Here is a 23416-nt window from a genome sequence, read left to right on the forward strand (position 1 = left end):
AAGAAAAAGAGAAAATACAGAGCTCCTCCCAAATCATGGGGGTAAATAATCAAACCACTCCAAAACGAACCATCTACCCCATCTTTTGCCAAGAGATCAGCCACACTGTTAGCCGATCTCCTTACGTGATTAAAAGTAATGGAGGACCCCTTAATTTTGTCAAAAGTCTCATAAAAAAATTGAGCAAACCTCCAAGGTGGAACTGCAAAATCCCTTATCCAACGAATGGTATTTAGGGAGTCACCTTCTTACTATCAATTTGTCAAGAGATTCACTATCCAACCCAAGGATTCCTTGGTGAGTGGTTCTAACCTCCGCTTCACTAGCATCTGATACTCCGATTGGCCCAGCAAACGGCCATATTACTTCACCACTTTGATTCCTTAGCACTCCTCCAATACCTCTCGGGATCGTATTCCCTATACTGGAACCATCAAAATTGAATTTCATCAAATCACGATGAGGGGGCTGCCAAGCTCTGCGCAATAGAGGAACACTGTTCCTCGCTGAGGCAAATCTCCCTCCAACCCTCCCAAAGATCAAATGCCTATACTAACCGGAAAAGATTGATGAAAAGATAATAGGATGATTTTGGCTACCCTATCAAAAACCCTTGCATTCCTTTCTTTCCAAAGAACCCATAGGGTTGTTAGTAGAGACAAAGACCAGAGCACCTTCCCCTTTTTCTTCCACGGCACCAATGACCACACATTAAACAAATCTGATAATTTAGAGGGGAAAACCCATGCGATACCAAATCTAGAGAGAATGCTAATCCATACCTCTTTGGCAACTGCACAATGGATAAATAAATGGTCTACCGATTCTCCTGCCGCTATGCACAAATTGCAATGATCAACAATAAAAAAATTGCGCTTCCTAAGAAAGTCCACCGTTTGAATTCGTTCCCGAAGTGCTGCCCAACTAAATGCACAAACACTTGGAGGAGCTTGAATCTTCCAAACTTTTGCTTTAATAGGGGAAGCAGGACATGAAACTAATTTGTTGTAGAAATACTTAACTGTGAATACCCCAGTAGACTCCCAAATCCATACCCTCTTATCCTCACCAGACCGACGAATATAATAGCCTTCTAACAACTCAAACAATCTCGTAACCAAAGGAAGCTCTCTGTCAAAAAAATTCCTCCTGAACACCAGTTTCCAAACCACCTTATTCCCAATTCACTCAAAACAATCCTTCACTACGTCATCTCTATTCAAAGCAACGGTAAATAAAGAAGGAAACAATTCTTTAAAAGAAGACGAGGAGCACCAATTTGCTTGCCAAAAACTAATTCTATCCCCCTAATAGACTCTAGAGTCTAGACCGAATTCCCTAGTTGAAGAGATTACTCATACTCATAATGTCTCGCCAAACGGTGACCCCCGGCTTTCTATACGAATTTTTGGGCTCCCAATGGCCCGGTTCAACCCCATATTTGCTTGTAATCACCGTGGCGCCCACAGTTGGGAATGCTCCTCCCCAAACCGCCACAAACATTTGCCTAGAAGAGAATAATTCATATCCTTGATTCTCCTAATACCCAATCCTCCTCCCTTGATGGATTTGCAAACATCCTCCCAAGCCACTAGGGAAATCCCCTTTTTACCATTCGAACCACCCCACAAAAATCTTCTCTGGATAAGTTCAATACACCCCTAGAAACAAGGTTCCTTTTCCAGGTGTCTAATCTCTTATCAATTCTATCCACTATAGGATCCCAAGTTGATTTCTTTGGTCTCCCAGACCCCAGAGGAAGACCAAGGTACGTAGTAGGAGGCTTTTCTAATTGGTACCCCATAATACTAGCCAAGTCAAGTGCAACTGTGTCATCTACATTTACTGCAAACACCCGAGACTTGATAAAATTTGATCTATGGCCTGTAACCATTTCCATTGCATCTGAGAATAGCGTTAATATTCATTATCTTCCAACTATGTGGTGAACAAAAGAGAAAAGTATCATCAACAAATTGAAAACGGGACACCTCAAACCCTGCCTGGCCGACCTTAAACTCTTCAATGACAAACCCTGTGATCTTCCCTTTTCCATAAGGCAGCTCAAAGTCTCAGCCACAATGACAAACAAGAAGGGTGATAGAGGATCGCCTTGATGTAATCCCTTAGAAGACTTGAAAAACCCTTTAGGAGACTCATTAATTAGGACAGGAAACCAAGCCGATGAAACACAACATCTCATCTACCCCTCCACCTCGAACCAAACCCCATCCTAGCAAGCAAATAATCTAGACTTTTCCACTCCACCCGATCATAAGCTTTTTACATATCCAATTTACAAACAATTCCCCCTTCTCCAGATCTAGAGAAATATTTCATTGGCAACTAGTGAGCAATCCAGAATTTGCCTCTGACTCACAAAGGCACATTCGGATGACGAAATAAATTTCTGGAGCACCCTTTTAATGCGCTTGCCAATACCTTCGCCAAAACTTTGTACAAACATCCCACAAGACTAATATGCTTAAACTCAAAAACCTTCAGAGCACCCTCCACTTTGGTAATTAGAGCTATAAAAGTTGCACCGGTACTTCTATCTAACTCCATCCTTGAAAGAATACCGAAAAAAACCTCAGAATATCTCCCTTCAAATAACCCCAACAGGTTTGAAAGAAAGCAAGAGAAGCCATCCGGACCAGGTGCTCTATCACACGCAAGAGAGAATACTCCTTTCTCAATCTCCTCTTCCAGCTAAGGTTCCTACAGGGCAATTCTATCCGAGTATCCGACTCATCAAGCACATCGAAGTCAACAGCCTCAATGGTAGGACGCACTACCCGATCCGAAGAGTGTAGGTTCTTGTAAAAATTCAGGATTTCCCCAATTATCTCCTCTTTTTTGTGAGAAATACGACCATCATGCTGGATGGCCCCAATTCTGTTTCCCCTTCTTCTCGCACTTGCCATCCCATGGAAATAAGTTGTATTTTTGTGCCCCTCTTTCAACCATTTTACCCTTGATTTCTGGCGCCAAGAGATTTCCTCCTGCAATACAATTCTTTTATGTTCCTCTTTGACTCTTCCCAACTCTTTTCTCTCCAAATCTGTAGCAATACCACTGATGATTGGCCCATAAAAACCTGTAAAGATCACGCTAGTGTTTTCCCCTACTTTACTGAGTACTACCGAAACCGAGAACCTTCCAACCCAACAATCTTGTTTTACCCATTTAGATTCGTCCCATAGAATCAGAATGCCGCCAGCAGCCCCTACCGCGTCCAAAGATATGAACTCCCAATGAGCTTGACCACCCAAACCTTTAATTGTATTTCTATTCACTGAACCCAGTTTCGTTTCTTGAATGCATACCAGATCCAGTTTGTTATACCTAACCAATTCTTTCACCCGAGCCTGCTTATTTAGGGCTCCAAGCCCATTCACATTCCATGATAAAATCCTCACAAGGAAACAGAGCAGCTAGGATCTCTCCCCTTAAGGCCGCCTCTCTTGCTGCCATCCCTACCTCTACCTGATATTGAATTCTTAACTGGCACATCATAATTGATATCTGACTTTAACCGAGCTATTTTGCAGAGCATTCTCTTCACACCCGCCAAAGTCAAAGGATCTGCAACATCTCTGAAATACAAGTGTGACAACCCAAGAGAGGGGGGGGGGGGTGAATTGGCAAATGAGAAATTTTAGGCCTAATTAAGGGAAGATTAAAAATTAATTCATTTAAGTAAGCACTAATTAGTCTAACCCTTGTTCAAATATGTATATCAATAAAAGCTAGGGTTTAGACTTTCTAATCATGCACATTTAGCTAACCTTTGTTTAAATAAATATTATAATGCTTAGGGTTTAAACATTTCAATCAAGTGCATTTACTAATCCTTGTTTAATCAAAAGCACAAATATAAGTTAGGTTAGAGATTACCAATCACCACACGTGCAAGAGAAGGAAAGGAAGAGAGAGAGAGACAATGAACACAAGATTTATAGTGGTTCGGTCTATCACAAGACCTACTCCACTCTTCACGTCCACGCGCGAGTTCCACTATCTCGATCCTCCTTCAAGGCCGGATCAATAAGCCATTACATGACCAAGCTTTTCCATTCTTAAGGGCTAAAGCGAAGCCCATCTGCACGAAGCCTTCGGCGAGAAGACACACCCTCATATGCCGTCTTCACCTTTCTTAACAGGCCGAAGAGGAGACCCTCGTCTTCACGATTCTTAACGGGCCGAAGAGAAGACCCTCAATGAAGAGCAAAGAAAAAATTGAAAAACACTCAATGCCTGTTAATAGGCGGATTACAACTTTGTAAGCTCACAATCACTCCAAGAAAATACAAATGTAAAGCCCTATGGAGTGCCTCTTGATAAGATGCAGAAATGGAAGATCAAAGAGGTTTTTGCTTTTGAAAAAAAATGTTGAAGCTCAAAGAGAAATGGGATTTGATCTTTCTCAAAATGTTCAAAAGCTTGTAGAGATAGGTTTTAATGATGTATATATAGTGTATTTGAAAATATGACCGTTTGGGTAAAACTGTAAATAACTGGCTTGAAAAAGTCAAGCTGAAAACGCCCCAACGGCTAGTTTGCTCGACCGGCGGTCGACCGACCTATCGCGGTTGCCCGCCCCTATCGGGCACCCTTTTATATTTTCAAATTTCTTACCGTCGCGGTCGACCGGCCCCATGGCGGTCGCTCGGCGAGGGCTACCTGTTCGCTCAAAAATTCCGCTCAAAACCTATCCGCGGTCGATCGCCTAAACCCATGACGGATTGTTATGTTTGAAATAAACACATATCCGCGGTCGCCCGGCTTGACCCGGTCGACCGGCCTGATAATTTTCGCAAGTGCTGGAAATTCAGCCATCTTGGCGCGGTCGCCCGGGATACCCCCGGTCGACCTGCGCTGGTAAAAATTCCATTTTAACTTTAGAATTCAGGGACTTTGGGCCATGGTCTTTGGGCTTACGTCCAAGGTTTTCAAATACATTTTTGGGTGTGTTGATGGTTTTCAAAGATGTAAAATGTTAAGTATAAAAACCATTTGAAAACATTTTGGAAGTGCATTTAAACATAAAATCAAGAGGATTCTAAATACATTCTAAAAATGAATACCGTTGAGTCTTCTTGGAATGTATCGTCTCCTTCGCACTTTCTTGGACTTCTTCGGCTTGAGTGAACATCTTGAACTTTGTCTTGGCTCTTGTGACTTGTCCTCCAATCTTCAATACATATTGAGGTACATGAGGTGTCACCATGGCATGTTCAACTCCAACCTCCTTCTTGACACTTGTTGGGAACTTGTGGAATCTTCATGATGAGCTTCTTGATTTGAACATCTTCAAATGAGGATGTCTTCACTGTAGGTGCAAGCTCTTGGTTCCTTTGCTCCTTGATCCCAAGCCTTGTGTTGTGAAGAGTTGTGTAATGGCTATTATGACATGAAATTCCTGTATACAACACAGCACCTCAAAGCAACACATTAGTCCATAAATGCAAATCAATTTGGTTTGCTAGCATCAAAACAATAAGGTAAGGTGAATGATTAACCCATGGGAACCCTTGGGCTTACAATCTCTTGTTAACTTACCAACTTGTCCAAAAGCTTAAGCTGTTGGAGAAAGGTGTTATTCATCTTTTATACTTTAACACTCCTCCGCATGTGTCGCCCACTTGGCAAACACATGGCACATGTGGTCCCACTTAGGGCCGACCATCGCATGTGGATTTACGCTATCTGGGAGGTTTGAACTCGAGACCTTTGGCTTTGATACCATGTTAACTTACCAACTTCTCCAAAAGCTTAAGCTGTTGGAGAAAGGCGTTATCCATCTTTTATACTTTAACATCTCTCAATTCCAACTCTTTTCTCCGTAACATCTCTCAAGTCCAACTCTTTTCTCCGCAACTCTAAACATGTTTCTCAGATCATCCGAAGGACCTGATTGGACTAGACCCAAGACCTTACTAGTTGATAAAACATGATTGACAGATATTTCCAAAATTTCCTCTTTTGGATCCACCCACGAAATTGGCGTCACCAATTCCTCTTGCTGTACAATCATTGCAGAGTCGAAGTTTGCTGAGAGAGTGCAACCCCATTCTTCTAGCTTTTCAAAGGGACATCCTGATTTTGGATTTCCTCACTATGTTCAAATCTACTCTTTTTACATCTGTCAGTGCCATAATCATTACTTCCAATACATCCATCCCCACCACCTGAACCTTACCCTTAATCCCATTGGCTCTTTCTAGCCTGCTTCAAGCATTCTCGAGGAACAAGACCATCAAGTGTACAACTCTGCTTCCAGCCTTGCAATAGAGGCCTCGATAGGCAAAAGGGCAAAGCTACTAGTACGAAGGCCTTGCTCTTGATCTATGGGCTTGCTGCTACATTTTTTAGCCGAACACTTATCCACACCAATTCTAGACTCCTACAAGTTTCTGTCCCAAGTGGACCATAACTTCCCACACCTCCAACAAACCACCTTATAAAATTCTGATATTTGCAATTTCCAAAAGTCCAGTCGCCCAGGTTCTTCCACTTCCTCTCCTCAGCCCTTTTGTATCTTCACGCTACTTTGACCATCAAAATGTCCCATGATTCTTCGTCTCTCTGTCTGGGATGATGGCCAGCTTGATTTGGAAGTGTAGCTGCTGGCTCTGCTCTAACACGCTGGTTTCGCTGATTCTGCGAAGGCCACTGGTTTCTTAGGTCCTGATATGCACTGCTTCCTTGGTTCTGCACTGCTTCCATGTACATGGTTTTTGCCGTTAGTTATCCTTTCCGCCCAAGCAAAGAGGTTAGGGACTCCACTTCATCCAAAAGAATTCTTTCAAACACAATTGAGGAACATTGCAATTATGTCTTATTCTTGGAGGCATGCAACTAAGTCATGATTGCTTTGAGGCCTGAAATCTTTATTTCGCATCCTATCCTCATGAGACCACTACAATCCATCTAGAATGTGCTTAATTTGAATAACATCTTTGTGACAAATTTCAAATACAATTCAGGAACATTGCAATTATGTCTTATTCTTGGAGGCATGCAACTAAGTCATGATTGCTTAGAAGCCTGAAATCTTTATTTCGCATCCTGTCCTCATGAGTCCACTACAATCCATCTAGAATGGGCTTAATTTGAATAACATCTTTGTGACAAATTTCAAATACAATTCAGGAACATTGCAATTATGTCTTATTCTTGGAGGCATGCAACTATGTCATGATTGCTTAGAAGCCTGAAATCTTTATTTGGCATCCTATCCTCTTGAGTCTACTCCAATCCATCTAGAATGGGATTAATTTAGTTTCAACTTAGTAAATTTAATAACTTGTTATAAACTTTAATGGAAAGGAGTCAAGGAAAAGGAATCGACAACATGGATTCTAAAACAACTCCGGTTATGAATTTTTTTCTTTTATAAAGTCAAATGCGATTAGTCTGGCTGAAAATGTAATTGGGGCTTAAGTTGTATGCCTCAATCTTTGTTTCAATGTGCATTGATGTGCCTTCAATCATGAATTGCGTCAAAGATGCTTCCCTCAGGGCTCCACAAGGTAGTTTTGTTGTGGTTCAAAGGTCTACTAGCACTGGGTTCTTGGTTTGATGAAGGATTAGTTACATTTTGATCTTAAATTCTTATGTAGTTGATAGGCAGTACCCTTGTTCCACTGGAAAGTTGATGCACTTATCTGTTACTCTTGAAGTTCGATACGATTCTTTCATTCGGGGAGGACATGTTCTTTGTCGGAATTAAAGGAAGATATCAGCACTACCGTGTTTTCATATTTCCACTAAGGCATCTTGTCTCTTAGTATTCAAAGAGCTGACAAAAGGTTATTTCAGTTCCAAAAAATCTCTCACAAGCCCATTAAAAAAGAAGGACAAGCTGGATCGTGCAACTATTAAAACAACAGTTGTGCTGATATCATTTTCCTATATATATATATATATATATATATATATATATATATATATATATATATATATATATAGCCTCCCACTTTCAACTACCAATCCATTGCTGGATATATATTCTTGATAGTATACGTGGATGATATTGTGGTCACAGGAAATGACAAAGGTGGCATACAAAGATTAAAGACTTTCTTCCAGGGAGAGTTTTCCTCCAAAGACTTGAGTCTTCTTAGGTATTTCCTTGGAATTGAGGTAGCTCACTCTTGTTATGAACTTTCTTGTCACAGAGGAAGTATACTTTAGATTTATTAGGGGAGACAGGTTCTATGGGGATAAATCCAGCATCTACGCCTATGGATCCGAATGTCAAACTCCTTCCAGATCAAGGAGACCTGTTGGATGATCCTGGTGGATACAGGAGGTTGGTTGGAAAGTTGATTTATTTGACAGTCGCTCGTCCTTATATCTCATTTGCCGTAGGAGTGGTTAGTCAATTTATGAGTTCTCCTCGCATATCCTATTGCGCAGCAGTGATTTAGATCGTTAGGTACTTGAAGGGTACACCAAGGAAAGGCTTGTGTTCAAGAAAAATGGTCATGGGAGAGTAGAAGGGTTTACTGATGCAGATTTGGTAGGGTCTCCAGCAGACAAGAGGTCCACAACTGGTTACTGTACTTTTGTTGGAGGTAATATGGTGTCTTGTAAGAAGCAAGATATTATGTCTAAATCCAGTGCGGAAGCATAATACAGAGCTATTTCATATACGAGTGGTTATGCTCCTTCCTATTAGAGATTGGTATTTGATCTTCAGGTCCAGCACGGTTTTATTGTGATAACAAATCTGCAATTCATATTGCAGCCAACCCAGTCTTCCATGAGTGAACTAAACATATTGAAGTGGACTGCCACTTCATTCGTCAAAGAATTCAAAGAGGTGAAATATGTACCATGTTTACTCGATCAGCAAACCAGCTTGCAGATGTATTCACCAAACCATTAGGGCCTGCTAAGTTAAAGGATGCTTGTAACAAGCTAGGAATGCATGATATATACATTCTAGCTTGAGAGGGAGTGTTGGACGTGTTTCCCTCATTAAGGGTATTCTTGTCATTTGTAAAATCTATCACACACACACACACACACACACACACATATATATAAAATCGTGTGGGAGGGACTCTCTCTCATGTACTCTTTCTACCATTCTCTTTCTCTTCTCTTTTTCTCCCTTCTCCAATCTCCATGTAGAAGACAACTTATATATTTATATATATAATGGCAATGCTAACGTAACAATATGTTTCCAAATTCCCGAATGGTTGTCATATATATACATCTCAGTCTTACTTGATTGCTATGATATACTCTTGTATACATTATTTGAATTGGCATTTTCTTGTTTTTGTGGTGGTATTTTGTTTTATTATGCTTTTAACTACTGTCTTATTATATTTAGATCTATGTTACAGTGAAAGTTAAAGAGATTTTATGTTTTACACTTTACTATTAGTGGCTATATTGGTATTTTGAGGAATCATACTCCAAAGCTATGTTGCATGGATTCTTTGCCCCACTATGTCGAATCCATGCCGACACGTGTTTCGGACATGGATTCACGTGGGACACATCCGGATTCTTGTCGTAGCATTTTTTCATGGATTCACTATCTCTTTTAAAATAAGAATCCTTTATATTTTCCCATTGAATGCATTTTTTCATATTTTTTTATAAAATCACAACCTATCTTCTCTTAATAAGAACCTTAACGCCTGTTCCCTCCACCTTCAAAATTTTCATGTATACACACACATTTAAACTTTTAAATTTTTTAAATATATATTTTTTTAAAATTTAAAATTTTAGTTTATTTAATAAAAATTACCGAATCCACGATTTCTACTTTTTGGAGTTTGTCGAACCTGACACCCTGAATCCATGTCGAATCCCAATATTCGAATTTGAATCCATGCAACAGGACTCCAACGTGAAGAAACTTGTGGGCTGAGAAGTAAATAAATGCTTCATGATTTCCACATACATAATTGTTTGTTTGAAATAATATTTATCTTGGTACATATTCCAACTAGGCTGCATGTGGTACTAAATTGTGATCATTGCCTTTCTGTAGTATTACTGATGGTCAGGTGAAGATAGTAGAAGATGCACTTTCCAAGTCAATGTTGGAAAATGACAAATGCTATTTACTAGATTGTGGGGCTGAGGTGTTTGTTTGGGTTGGCCGGATAACACAAGTGGAGGATAGAAAAGTTGCCAGCCAAGCTGCTGAGGTACACTATTAATCTCCATGTCTTTTTATTTGTCACTCAAGCAACTATTTTGATTTGATTCTTGTATCAAGAAACTATTTTGATCTTCTAATTTTTTTTTACAGGAATTTATCACTAATCAAAATAGGCCAAAGACCACACGCATAACTCGAGTTATTCAAGGGTTTGAGACACATTCATTCAAGTCCAACTTCGAATCTTGGCCAATAGGCACGGGGACATCCGGTGCAGAGGACGGAAAAGGGAAAGTAGCAGGTAGTGGTGTGTTCCCATGTTTGAACTTAATTGCATTCCTTTCATAATTCTTTTTCACTTACAATTTGTTTGGGGTTCTTTTAGCGATGCTGAAGCAACAAGGTGTTGATGTCAAGGGAATCACAAAAGGTGCTCCTATAAATGAGGACATCCCTCCTTTGCTTGAAGTTGGTGGAAAAATTGAGGTCTGAATCAGGTGTCTTCCTGTGATTTATATATTTTGATATGCAGTATTATAAGCTACTCGATTAATAATTCTTTCTCGAAGAATGAAAAATTGCTTGCATTTCAGGTCTGGCGCATTAATGGCAGTGCTAAGACCTCAGTTCCGAAGGAGGAAATTGGAAAATTCTACAGTGGAGATTGCTATATTGTTCTATATACATATCATTCTGGTGATAAGAAGGAAGATTACTTCTTATCCTGCTGGATGGGGAAGGATAGTATTCAGGTAAAGTAAATGTGTTAATTATATATTCTAGTGCTTATTTTTGTTCTTCCTTTTTTACTCTGTTGTTTTTTATTTATCTTTTATAATTATTGATCCTTTTGCTGATATTTATGTTCTTATGCCTCATTGCTATGCCACATTTCCCACTAATGTTTTCTTTATGGTTTGAAGTATCCACCACCTGTTCAGAGCATCCTAGTCTAGGAAGCACGGGTACTCTCCCGGGGTCTCGCACCCGCACCCGACACGTATGGGTGCGGGTACGTCCGGGGTGCGTACCCCATTTAAAAAAAAAAAAAAACTAGTTTTAGTGGTTGGGTGCGTGTCGGGTGCGCACCATGCGTACCCGACACGTCCTGCTTCTTCCTGCTGCTTCTCTCTCCTCTCCTGTACTTTTCTCTACTTTCCATTTACTTAAGATTTACATGTAAATAACGGAATACCCCCCTTTTGGATTTATTAAAAATAGTTTCAACACCCAAATCTAAAAGGAAAAAAAGTCAACTCTCCAGTTCTAGTACAAAATTCAAAGAAAAAGGGTCGGGTCAAAATTTTAACTTTCTTAACTTCCAAACGGTGGGGTATTTTTCAAATTTTAAAAATTCATAAAATCTATCGTGTCCAAACATTATTAAATCCCAAAAGTCCGGTAAAAAAATCTCATAATTTGGTCTCTAAAAATTATTCATCTTGTCAGGCACTGGTCAACACACTGGTGACAGACTTTTTTTTCTAATGAATGATGTATTGATGCCTCATGTTATGAAATATGGAACTTAATCACTTATGAAATGAAGAGTAATATTAGAATTTTCCATTTTAGTGATGTTATTGTTATTTGATTGCTCTACAATTTTTTTTTTAATTTTTATAAATATATAATAAAATATTAAAATATATTATTATATTCGGCGTACCCGAACGTACCCGCACCTGGTTTTTTTGGCAAATCACGTACCCACATACCCGTGTCGTGTCGTACCCGCACCCCGTACTCGTACCCGTGCTTCATAGATCCTAGTATCATATATTGAATTTGTAACTATCATGCCTAGTCTTTTTCATGCAATTATAGTGCCTTTGACAAATCAAATTGTAGCTATGAATGTTGTACGAACAATATTACCCTCCATACATTTCTGAATTTTCCACTACATTCTATATATATTTATATTATTACATTTCTTAGGTCTACCTAATCCATCCGTATAGGCTCCATGGTTACAAGATTCTTGTTGCTGGGTGTTTTAATTTATCTTTTGATATTTGTTGCTTTATTTGGGCACATCATAATGATACTTACTACTTTGTTACCGTGATTATGCTTCTCTCTTCTAGGAGGACCAATTGATGGCTACATGGTTAGCTAATACAATGTCTAATTCCCTAAAAGGGAGGCCTGTTCAGGTAATGTTTTGTCATCTTTCAAAAAATTCAGGCCAGGGTGACTTCTTTAAGGGATTGTTTTTAATTAAGGGCCCTCTGCAGGGACGCATTGTTCAAGGAAAAGAGCCGCCACAATTCATTGCAATCTTTCAACCCATGGTTGTCTTGAAGGTATTCTTAGTTGGCCCGTCTGGTTCTTTCTTATGTATAGACAATAACAAGCAAACAATAAGTGTCTAGATAAAATGATCACTCCAAGAAACTTTCTTTTTATTGTTAGAAATTAGGCTGTTATATTTGAAGTAAATTTTTTACTTCTTTGCAGGGTGGAATCAGCTTTAGTTACAAGAAGTTCATAGCAGACAAGGGTGTGAATGATGAAACTTATACTGCTGATAGTGTTGCGCTTATTCAAATTTCTGGTGCATCAGTGTACAACAATAAAGCGGTCCAAGTTGATGCGGTATGCACTTATTGTTTACCATTTTTCTTTATTACATTCTAGCAAAATTTTTGGTAAATGTATTCCCTGGGGTTTTTGGATGTATCAATATTCTTTTGTTATAGGGGCGAAAGGGTGTTTATCTTGTTGCAATTGCTCATCGGTTTAGTTTTGGCATTGCTAGATGTAGGTCAAAACCGAAAAAAAATGTAAAAAAGAAAAAGGGGGTTTGGTGGGGTGGGGGGAGACGAGTAGGTTGTGATGATAGAGTTGAAGAGGTCTCTAACCTGAAGCTCTGATACCATGTTAAACCCCTTCATGGCGTAGGAGAGAGAGAGAGAGAGAGAGAGAGAGAGAGAGAGAGAGAGAGAGAGAAGAGAATAAGAGACGAGAGTGGCATGAATGTGAGAGTAAGAGAAATCGATGATCATTCCCTCAGTTTAATGTAATATATATATATATATATATATATATATATATATATATATATATATATATATATTTGTGCGCTTAAGTGGTTATACCGCCTTGCATTTGTTTAAATGTTTGGGTCCCGCTTAAGCGAACCAATGGGAGGCGTTATAACCACTTAAGCACACAAAAAAAATGGTGGGCTTAAGCGGAGTCAATACTCATGCCTACTCTTAACAGACTCATATCTTAGAAATGGTGAGGGTGGCATCTTGTGTAAATTGGATATGGAAAAGGCTTACGATAGGGCAGAATGGGATTGTTTGGGCTATCTGCTTGGAAGAATGGGTTTTGGGAACCGTTGGAGAGAGTGGATGAGGAGATGTGTTTCTTCAGCTTGGTTCGCGATCCTTATCAATGGGTCTCCTAAAGGCTTCTTTAAATCATCTAGAGGTCTAAGACAGGGAGATCCTTTGTCCCCTTTCCATTTTGTTATCAATGCGGAGACTCTAAGTAGACTGTTGGTTAGAGGGAGCGGGATGGGATTGTTCCAAGGTTTTAAAATCGGTGATGATCAGGCTGAAGTGTCTCATCTATAGTTTGCAGATGATACACTTCGATTCTGTGCGTCGGATGTCAATCAGATTCTAAATCTGAAAGCCTCTATCAGATGTTATGAGTTGATCACTGGGCAGAGGTCTAATTTTCATAAATCAAGGATGTATGCTCTGAACATATCCCAGGACAGTGCCCTTGATTTAGCCAACATCTTGGGATGTGAATTGGAATCTTTGCCTTCTACCTATTTGGGTCTCCCGTTGGGGTTTGATAGGCCTAAAAAACTTTTGTGGGACCCAATCGTAGAAAGAATTAAAAGAAGGTTACAGACTTGGAAAAGGAATCTTGTCTCAAGAGGAGGCAGGCTGATTTTGGTTAAGGCGGTGTTGGCCAATATTCCCATATACTTTTTCTCTGTTTTCAAATGTCCTGTGAGCGTTGTGTTGAGGATCGAGCAGATACATCACAGATTTTTATGCGGGGCTCAAATGATAAAAAGGGCCTTCATCTGGTGATTTGGAAGAATTATGCCTTCCGTTAAGAATGGAAGTTTGGGGATTAGAAGAGTTAGAGAGTTCAATCATGCCCTTTTGGGTAAGTGGTTATGGAGGTTTGGGGAGGAGCAGCCTCAACTTTGGGTTCGAGTGATTGGGAGTAAGTATGGTTGTAAGCCTGGGAAGTGTGAATCAGACAATCTCTTTGATAAGCAAGGGGTGACTGTGTGGCGCGATATCTTGAGGATGAGTCATGACTTCAGCAAGGGTGTCAGGTATAAGGTTTATTCGGGGGATTGTATAAAATATTGGAGGGATGCGTGGTGTGCAGCAGACCCGCTCATGGTTCTTTTCCCGAATTTGTATATTGTCGCTTCCAAGAAAGAGGCCCTAGTCTGCGAATGTTTTTAGCGCAATGGGATTGGCTTGATCTGGACACCGGGATTTAGGAGGAATTTTTTTGATAGAGAATTGGAATTGGTATCTCAATTTTTACAGTTAATTGAAGGGTGCTACATTAAATGGACTGGGACTGATAAAAGAGTACGGACTTGGAAGTCCTCAGGTATTTTCTTTGTTAAATCCTTCTATTCCCTCTTGGTGCCCTTTGGTCTAACCTCTATTTCAGCCAAGGTATGGAATTTTCATTACCCACCAGAGTTCGTATCTTCGGTTGGGCGGTGAGCCGCGATCGGATTCAAACGATTAATTTTCTCCGCAAGCGTGGTCTGTGGCTCGTGGATTATTGCCCTTTGTGTCTTGAAGATGGTGAATCCATGGGAAATTTATTTATTCATTGCAGAGTTGCTAGAGAGATATGGAGCTATATCTTGCTGAGGTTTGGCATTTGCTGGGTCTTCCCATTTACTATTTCTGATTTGATTTTTAATTGGGAGTTGGTGACATGGAGAAGGAAAGGTAAAATGCTTTGGAGAATTTTCCTTCTTGCTACATGGTGGGTGAATGGAATGAGAAACTCTAGAGTTTTTGAGGGGTATGCCAAATCTCCTTATTGGCTCTGTATTAAAGTTATAGCTCTCACTATTTCTTGGGCGAGATGCCTTTCATCATTCTGATTTGTGTCGGCATTTGACTTGTGGGAAGGGTGAGGGGAAGTGTGCTTCAGCATGGAGGATCGGCCACAAATTGTTCAGAGCTGAGAGGCCCCGCCTAGTGGCATGCTCAAGCTCAACTTTGATGGGTGGAGTCTTGGTAATCCGGGCTCTGCTGGGATTGGGGTTCTTTGCCGTGATTCTAGTGGTGATGTTGTATGGGCTTATTCTAGCCCTTTAGGGGGGTGTGATGCTAGTGAGGCGGAGGTCAAGTTGGTTTACCAGGGTATCAAAAGGGATTTACTGGATAGAACTATTGTGGAGGGTGACTATCTAAATGTGGTTAGGTGGCTGCGAGGGACAGTAGTTCCTTCATGGGGATTTACTTCATTTCTTGATGAAATCTCTTATTTAACTTCGGGATCTTCTGTTATATTTAATCATGTGAGGAGATCTGCTAATAGTGAAGCTAACTCCTTAGCTAGGTCCGGGGTTGGTCGGGTGTGTTTGGAGTGGTTTGATTTCTTACCTCCTTGAGGATTTTGTATTTACTGTATTGTGATTTGTGTTGTGCAGTTTGGGGTGGCCCATCTCGGTCCTTCCTCTAATCAATGAAATTTATTCACCATTAAAAAAAAAAACTGATTATAACACCGCTCACATAACAATGAAAAAAGGTGATATTAATGGCATCATGATACTGTCTGTCATGCCCCATCTTTTCCCACGTCTTGACTAGTCACCGTACTTAAGATTAAAACAATGTTTCAATGTTACAAAGCCCCGAGAAAAGGCATGTGCTTGCAAGAGATTACATCAGGACAAGCAATGCCTTTGCTATGCAGTTGGCCAATAAATTTCCTTCACGATGACTTTGGTAGAACTTGCACAATGCAAAAGGCTTTTCATAGTCATTCCATTTCCTTGAACATTTTTGAGAATACCCAAGGATGATCATAAGCTTTATTTAGCAAATCGATTAATATAAAGATCATCTTGAACCCGGATATTTCCTCATTTAAATCTGTCTAAATACTTTTACCCAATCAATGCATCAATCACTTAAACATCAATTGCTTGAGATTTAAAAATTGGACACGCAAAAGAAAAATTCACCTTGCCATTAAAGTTCTAAATTTCTCTGGTTAATCGATTTTGCCTTTGCTTCATTAGGTATCCCATGCTAAAAGGGTGTTTAGGCCTTTCAACAAATAGGGGGGGCCTTACTATGTTTAGGGAAGGAACAAGAATCAAGCGAAATTCATAATCTATTGATGAAGTAGTGAATAAAGAGGCTAGAGCAAAACTCGCGAGTGAGGTTCCTTTCTTGCTAGAATCGTCAGAAAATACATTGGTGCACCCTGCCAAAATTAAGCTTAAGAAAACCCGGGGGGGGCGCTGCTCTATTCATCTAACTTCATAGAACTTGTGATGAAATCCTTGTAAAGTACAATTATCAATAAATTAGAATGTTAAGAGAAATCTTGCTTCGAAACCTCCACATTAATGGCTCCTTCGAAAGCCTCCAATTTACGAGCCTAAATAATATTTTAAGACATCTATTTGTGCCATAGAAAACCGTGAGTTCCTTCCCTTCCAAATCTTCCAAAAGACGATATGGAAAAGAATTATCCAAGCACCTCATTTTCTATTGCCAATAGCATAACACTCCTAGATCCAAAACTAACCAATGTTGGCAAAGCTAACAAGATTATGAAATCACAAAGAACTGACCTAAGCTGAGATGAAAGGGGAAATGAAGGAAAAATGTGAATAGCATAACGCCCCTAGATCCAAAAATCACCAATTTTGCCAAAGCTAACTAGATTATTAAGAATATTAAAAATCACAAAGAAGTACTTCATTTCCTCATTCATCTCAGTTTAGAATGAACTTTTTTGACAGGGAGCTATATACAGTAGCAAATCTTATTCAGTTGCTAGAAGCGCAGTAGAAGATCAGGAGAGGACAAGAGGGTTGGATCTGGAGGACCTCGAGGGTTCTCTGTGTCAAATCATTCCATCGCCAAATTGCCTCTGCTCCTATTGCTTCGCGCATAGCCAGGGTATAGGACATCCCGACCCTGCCTCAAGTCAGCGCCTTTGGATGGACGTCCTTTCTCGATAAGATTCCGACAGTGGATCACCTTCGCAACCTCGACATGTGGATTATAGACCATTGTGCCCTTTGCATCAAGTCAAGTGAGACAATAGAACACATGTTCTTCAATTGCAGTTTTGCCGAAGAGATGGAGCTGAGTTCTTTCCATATTCGGCATTTCTTGGATGATGCCCTCTGGCCTCGGAGAACTGCTAGCTGGGTGGTTCTTCGTCGCCTGGAGAAAGAAAGGAAGAGTACTTTGGAAGTTGACCCTTCGTGCAGTGTTATGGGTTTTTATGGAAGGAAATATATGCGAGAGTGTTTAGACTTTGGAGGCCAAGCTAAAATATCCCATTTCCTATTTTGGAACATAATTGCCCTAACAATTTCGTGGGCGAAGACTTTGTCCTTATTCAGGTTTGTTTCAGCCCATGACTTGTGGTATGCTTGGAAGGAGGTCTGTGCTAGTTGAAGGGAACCCTGCTATTAACCAAGAATGGACACTACCGTTTTCTGGACTCCTAAAACTTAACTTGACGGCTCTAGCATGAGAAAACCTGACCGTGCTGGGATATGAGAGGTTTTAAAGGATGAACATGGTAACACTATATGGGCATTTTTAGGCCCGATTGGCATTGGTGACTCAAATGAGACTCAGGTGAGGGCCGTGCTGCAGGGATTAAGATTGGTTGATCCTGATCTCATTGGTCAGGTAGTAGTTGAGGGGGATTCCCTTATCGTCATTAAATGGCTCAAAGGAAGTCTTCCCGTTCCTTGGAGGTTTTCTCATTGGTCGATGAATTCAAGGACAAGATCGATGAGGCAGCAATCATATTTGTGCATGTAAAGAGATCAGCTAACAGGGACGCTGATAGGATGGCTAGGGATGGGGTTAACTGTATTTGATTTTTGGCCGCCCTTAGTAGATAGGGGATGCCACAATTGAAGCTACTATGCACTTTTGTGCTGGCTTTTAACTTGATTGTAGTCTTGGGTGCTTTGTATTGACCTTCTTGGTCGTGGGTTTCCCGCAGTTATTAATAATATTTCTTGCCATTCAAAAAAAAAAAGAGTGACCTAGGATGCGATGAATGGGGAAATGAAGGAAAATGTGAATAGGTTTCTATGACTACAAAAGTTACATTCAGTCATTTGGTAATTTTTTTTCTTAAGGGGTTTTTTTTTTGTGAATTTTATCATGAAGGGATGGCAAAACAAAAGCAACCTACTAAACGACGAGGCGGGATCCCAAATAGTGATTGAAACAAAATTGGAACAATTGGACTTCTTATTTTTGAAAATTAAGATTTAATTAAGAAGCTGCTGAAGAGTTCCCAAAATTTGTACATTTTCTTTGATATTTACAAGTTTTGGCAACATGGTATCTTGTTTATTTTCATATTTTGTAAGTGAACTAAAAATCCAATTTAAAAAGGACAATAAAAATAAAATTAGGCTTCTAAAAGTAACTGAAAAAGATATGCAACCAACATATGTTTCTCAAATAATAAAGCGTTGCAGAAAACACAAAAGACTCGTAGGTGTTTAGCAAGGAAGTTTCCTTTGTTGAAAATGTGAAATCCTGCATACAAATCTGATGGAGGAAATTCCTTCTACCAATATACTAAAAATATTTGAAGGGATCTAATGCCACGAGAAAAAAACCAAAGTTCTACCCTAGTAGTATGCCCAATTCTACCTGGTTCAACATAAGATAGAAAGAATTGAACAATAGTTTTTCTTTCCTCCATCATAGTGAGATGGAGCCATTTAAGGGAGGAGTCTGAGCTTGGGCAAAGAGAAAGAGGGGGTCTATTCACCATCAATACATGCCTTGGAGATCAAGATATACAATCAAATAAGATCAAATATCCATGGATCAATGTGCACTTGTAGTTTGGGTCATTCGAATTTAAGATTGATATGAATGGGGTTTCTCATCTCATCCTACCCCAACATGATCTGGATAGATTTTTGAGGGTTTTGATTGCCTTATGACATTATATGATGAGGCGTGTTTACCCTGGATTATGATTTCAAATGCGTCACATTTTGCAAATCCTGAATCCATAACTTTCATGAAATTGAAAAGTTCCATTTATGTATATTAGGTCCATGATAATGCTGTTTGTCATGAGCTATGCTTATTCTCATGTTATGTGCCGTCTTGAACTTTTTTGCAATGACTACCATGCGTACACCAATTTTTCAAAACATGAATGTGGGTCAAAACAGAGCCGAAGAATATCCTAGTTGACTCGGCATGAAGCGGTTGAGTACTCGGTTGACGCGGCTGAGTACTTGGTTGATGCGGTCATAACCTTGGAGACTCAAAGGAGTTTGTATTGACTTTGTAGGACAAAGTGCTGAACGTGTCCAAGGTAAAAGGGAGTCGACTCAGGGGAGTCCACAGTGATGCGGGGGAGTTTTGAAACTATGGCGTACACATCTTAGCTTCTCTTGTGAGACGCTTGTCTAGATGGAGATGTACAATCTCTTTGAGATACAAATATAAGACTTTCTTGGCGCTTTTGAAAAGACTACATGCTTCTATAAAAGCTAAATATGCAAATGGAGTAACTATGGTCTTACATATGCCCTATAAGGATGTTTATTTGAAGTCTTACTCCATCGGTAGTTCCGTGTGTGGCTAAGCAAGCCTAATATCTTTTAAATATATTTTGGGCTTTTACAATATCTTCCTCGACGTCAATAATGTAGATTGTTTTCGCTAGTTTGTTTTCCCTTGCTATTAGATAAATATATTCCTATTTATAGGAAACCAGGCGCTTCTTCTTATGTTTATATCTCATATTTTACATTAAGTATGACATGATTTTGTAATTTTCTAGATGTCTCAAGTTTCCATATGTCAAATTGACACTTTTGCATAAATGCAGTGTTTAAACATATAGGCATTTTAACATTGAAAATTTGACTCATTCTGACATTCTCATCAACATGGGCATCATATCAAAAAACCGTAAAATCATTATCTTGCCTATAACTGTACTTTATTCTGATTCAGGACATGTCTTTCAGCTTGCAAAGGTTCTCTATGCGAATGTTTATTATTTGCAGGAAACATGATATTATGTATTTTCTTGCACTATCAATGTCAGAATTAACTAATTATTTCTTCCGAATGCACCACCACGGTTTTGGTTTTGATGACATAATTTTTTGTCATTCAGGTAGCAACATCATTAAGCTCTATTGATTGCTTCCTATTGCAATCTGGGGCTTCAATTTTCACTTGGCATGGAAATGCCAGTACATTAGAGCAGCAACAACTGGCTGCGAAAATTGCAGAACTTCTCAAGGTAATTTTCTATAAAATAATCTCCCTGTCTGTGTCATTGTTTCTGGTTAACAACATCTGCATGGAATGGGGAAACATTGTCTTAACCATCCTTTTTGTGTTATATGTCAAGTTCTAAACAAATTGTTTCAGTTTAATAGAAGACTGGAGCATGTGGTAATTCAATGCTTTTGCTGCCTTGAGATGTTTCTCACTATATTTATTTTGATTTTCCATAATGAAGTTGAAAAGCTTACTAAAATGTAATAACTTTTAAGTATTTGATCATGGAAAAGGTCTTGCTTTGAGGATTTCTCATAGTTCTCAAATGAACTTGACTAGTAGGATTAATTTCAGTATCATGGTGACTTCAGGATGTATTTATCCCTTTGATTTGGGCAATTGAATTTTTTCTTCTATCGTTCAGTATGTGTTTAATTAGTTCTAAGTTCTAACATATACTATAAATATATCAGCCCGGGGTTGCTTTGAAACATGCGAAGGAGGGAACAGAGAACTCTACATTCTGGTTTGCACTTGGAGGCAAGCAAAGTTATACAACCAAAAAGGTAGCACAAGAGACTATTAGGGATCCTCACCTGTACACTTTTTCATTTAATAAAGGTTGGTCTTTAGACTCCGGATTTCCATTTCTTTATTTCTTAATCTTATCTTCTTTCTCCTGTCTTTGGTAAATTATTTGATATAATTAAATATTCGAGCATTGAAACTTTTGATGAATATGATTTTCTTTTTCTTTTTTTTCTTCCCTACTTTTTCCTAACCCTGTCATGCTCGCCAGGAAAGTTTCAGGTGTGCATCAACCTTCGCCTCTATCAATCTTAATTTTTCTTATATTTATATTTTTTTTGTCAATTCTTATCCCTCAATTTTTTTCTTCTCTTATTTATCCGTGGTAGGTAACAGAGGTTTACAACTTCTCTCAAGATGATTTGTTGACTGAGGATATGTTGATACTCGACACACATGCAGAGGTCTTTGTGTGGGTTGGTCAGTCTCTTGATCCCAAAGAAAAGCAAACAGCTTTTGAGATTGGCCAGGTATAATTACTTAGAGAATAATTCTCGTCTTTCAACAATTCCTTTTGTCTGATTAATGTGTTAAAAAAAATTCCAGAAGTACATTGAGCTGGCAGCAGCTCTGGAAGGATTATCACCAGACGTACCTCTGTATAGGGTCACGGAAGGAAATGAACCATGTTTCTTCACAACATACTTTTCATGGGATTCTACAAGAGCTACTGTAAGTGGTTTAGTTCTAGAATGTTCTCTTTTCTGTTATACCTGGAAGTCACTCAGTCATTGATATTATGGAAAAATAAATCTTTTTTACAGAAAAAACCCTTTGCCAAAGCACAATCAAGAAGAACTACGATGTGGAGTTTACCTTGCTCTAATTCTGAACCAGTGACATGGAAACCTCCTTTGGTTCCAGGATCGAAAAATTCGATTATGGATCTTAACTCTATTGCACATTCCATCCTTTGGAAAGTTGCTATCTTGCCTCCCCGAACCTGGACCCTTCTTTCATATACCACCTTTGCCAAAATTTGTGCCAATGCCAAATGTTCTTTCTTGGCCATATAAAACTAAAACCTTCTTTGGTTGACCAGACCTTTTAATCTTCATGAATGCCATGAACTCAAGAATTAGCAACTTCAACCAATTACCCTCCCATATATGAATTCCTAGTCCTTCCCCTCAAAACATTCCCCTGCCAGTTGACAATTCCTCATCAGTATAGTCTCTGTCAAGGGCATATTCCTCTTCTGGCATGTTCCGTGGCTCTCATTTATCCTTACATGAACTTCCCTTTACAGTGTTGAGTTAGATTTTTCAACCAATCCAGCTCAAATTAGGACTTCTGGCCCTACCTGAACAGCCCTTTAGACTTTCAGGTTAGGGTTTAAACCAATCCCATTTGAAGCAAGCATACATTTGGATATCATAGGAAAGTTCCCCCACTAGCTATCTAACTAAATCATACTTTTGGTATATGAATGCCATTTCTTCTGTAGATTTTCAATTAGGAGATGGTTTGTGGTCTCTGTGGCATAAATGTTTAGGCCATCCATATATCGATAAATTAAATAAATTTTGTATTGTGGTTTAGCTATAAAAAAATGTATGCTTCTCATGTTTTTTTCCTTCTCAATGTGATACATGTCTACTTAGTAAGATTACTTAACTTTTCTTACATGTAACCATGCAAGTACAACTCCCGTTGGGGGACCAACACTAGTTTCATCTATTTAGGGCCTTTGCTACTTTGGGACATTCATCGATGATTTCTCTCTGTTTACATGTATGTACCTTTTAAATTGAAAATCTGAAGTGATAAATACATTTCACATCTTCATTAAAATGGTGAAAACCCATTTTAGCCAGTCTTGAAGCTCCTACCTTTGATTCAGGGCAAATTACTTTTCTAATGACTTTTAGTGACTACTACAAGGGCGAGGGTATCTTATTTCATAAAAGTTTCCCTCATACTCTTCAACAGAATGGGGTTGCTAAAAGGAAGAATAGACATCTCTCAAACATTTGTATACAATTCATTGAGTCTCACTCTTCATATCACCTTTGGGGTGAAGTAGTTCTTAAGGTTGTACATTTGATAAATCGTCAATTCTCAGGTGTCCTACAAAATAAGTCTCCTTGCCATTCTACGACTTATTTGTATTTAATGTATACATTGCTATATGTAAGTTATTAGAAATTCTCTTTTATGCCCTATGACTTTTGTGCAGTTGTACACT

General features: G+C 39.1%; 1 protein-coding gene across 1 annotated transcript in view; it reads left to right on the plus strand.

Moving 5' to 3' along the window:
• LOC143852602 (villin-2-like) overlaps positions 1–23416 on the plus strand; it is a 101298-nt gene that overhangs the window by 37645 nt on the left and 40237 nt on the right. Inside the window, exons 8-19 of the mRNA XM_077362062.1 lie at positions 10028–10187; positions 10292–10442; positions 10527–10627; positions 10735–10893; positions 12232–12300; positions 12382–12450; positions 12605–12742; positions 20531–20659; positions 21114–21261; positions 21440–21450; positions 21558–21698; positions 21775–21900. Coding sequence (XP_077218177.1) covers positions 10028–10187; positions 10292–10442; positions 10527–10627; positions 10735–10893; positions 12232–12300; positions 12382–12450; positions 12605–12742; positions 20531–20659; positions 21114–21261; positions 21440–21450; positions 21558–21698; positions 21775–21900 — 1402 coding nt within the window. The remainder of the gene's footprint in view (positions 1–10027; positions 10188–10291; positions 10443–10526; positions 10628–10734; positions 10894–12231; positions 12301–12381; positions 12451–12604; positions 12743–20530; positions 20660–21113; positions 21262–21439; positions 21451–21557; positions 21699–21774; positions 21901–23416) is intronic.

This window comes from Tasmannia lanceolata, unplaced genomic scaffold (genome assembly GCF_043159265.1).
Source record: "Tasmannia lanceolata isolate RefF3 unplaced genomic scaffold, GAP_Taslan_0.1 ptg000019l, whole genome shotgun sequence".
NCBI classification, from domain to species: Eukaryota; Viridiplantae; Streptophyta; class Magnoliopsida; order Canellales; family Winteraceae; genus Tasmannia; species Tasmannia lanceolata.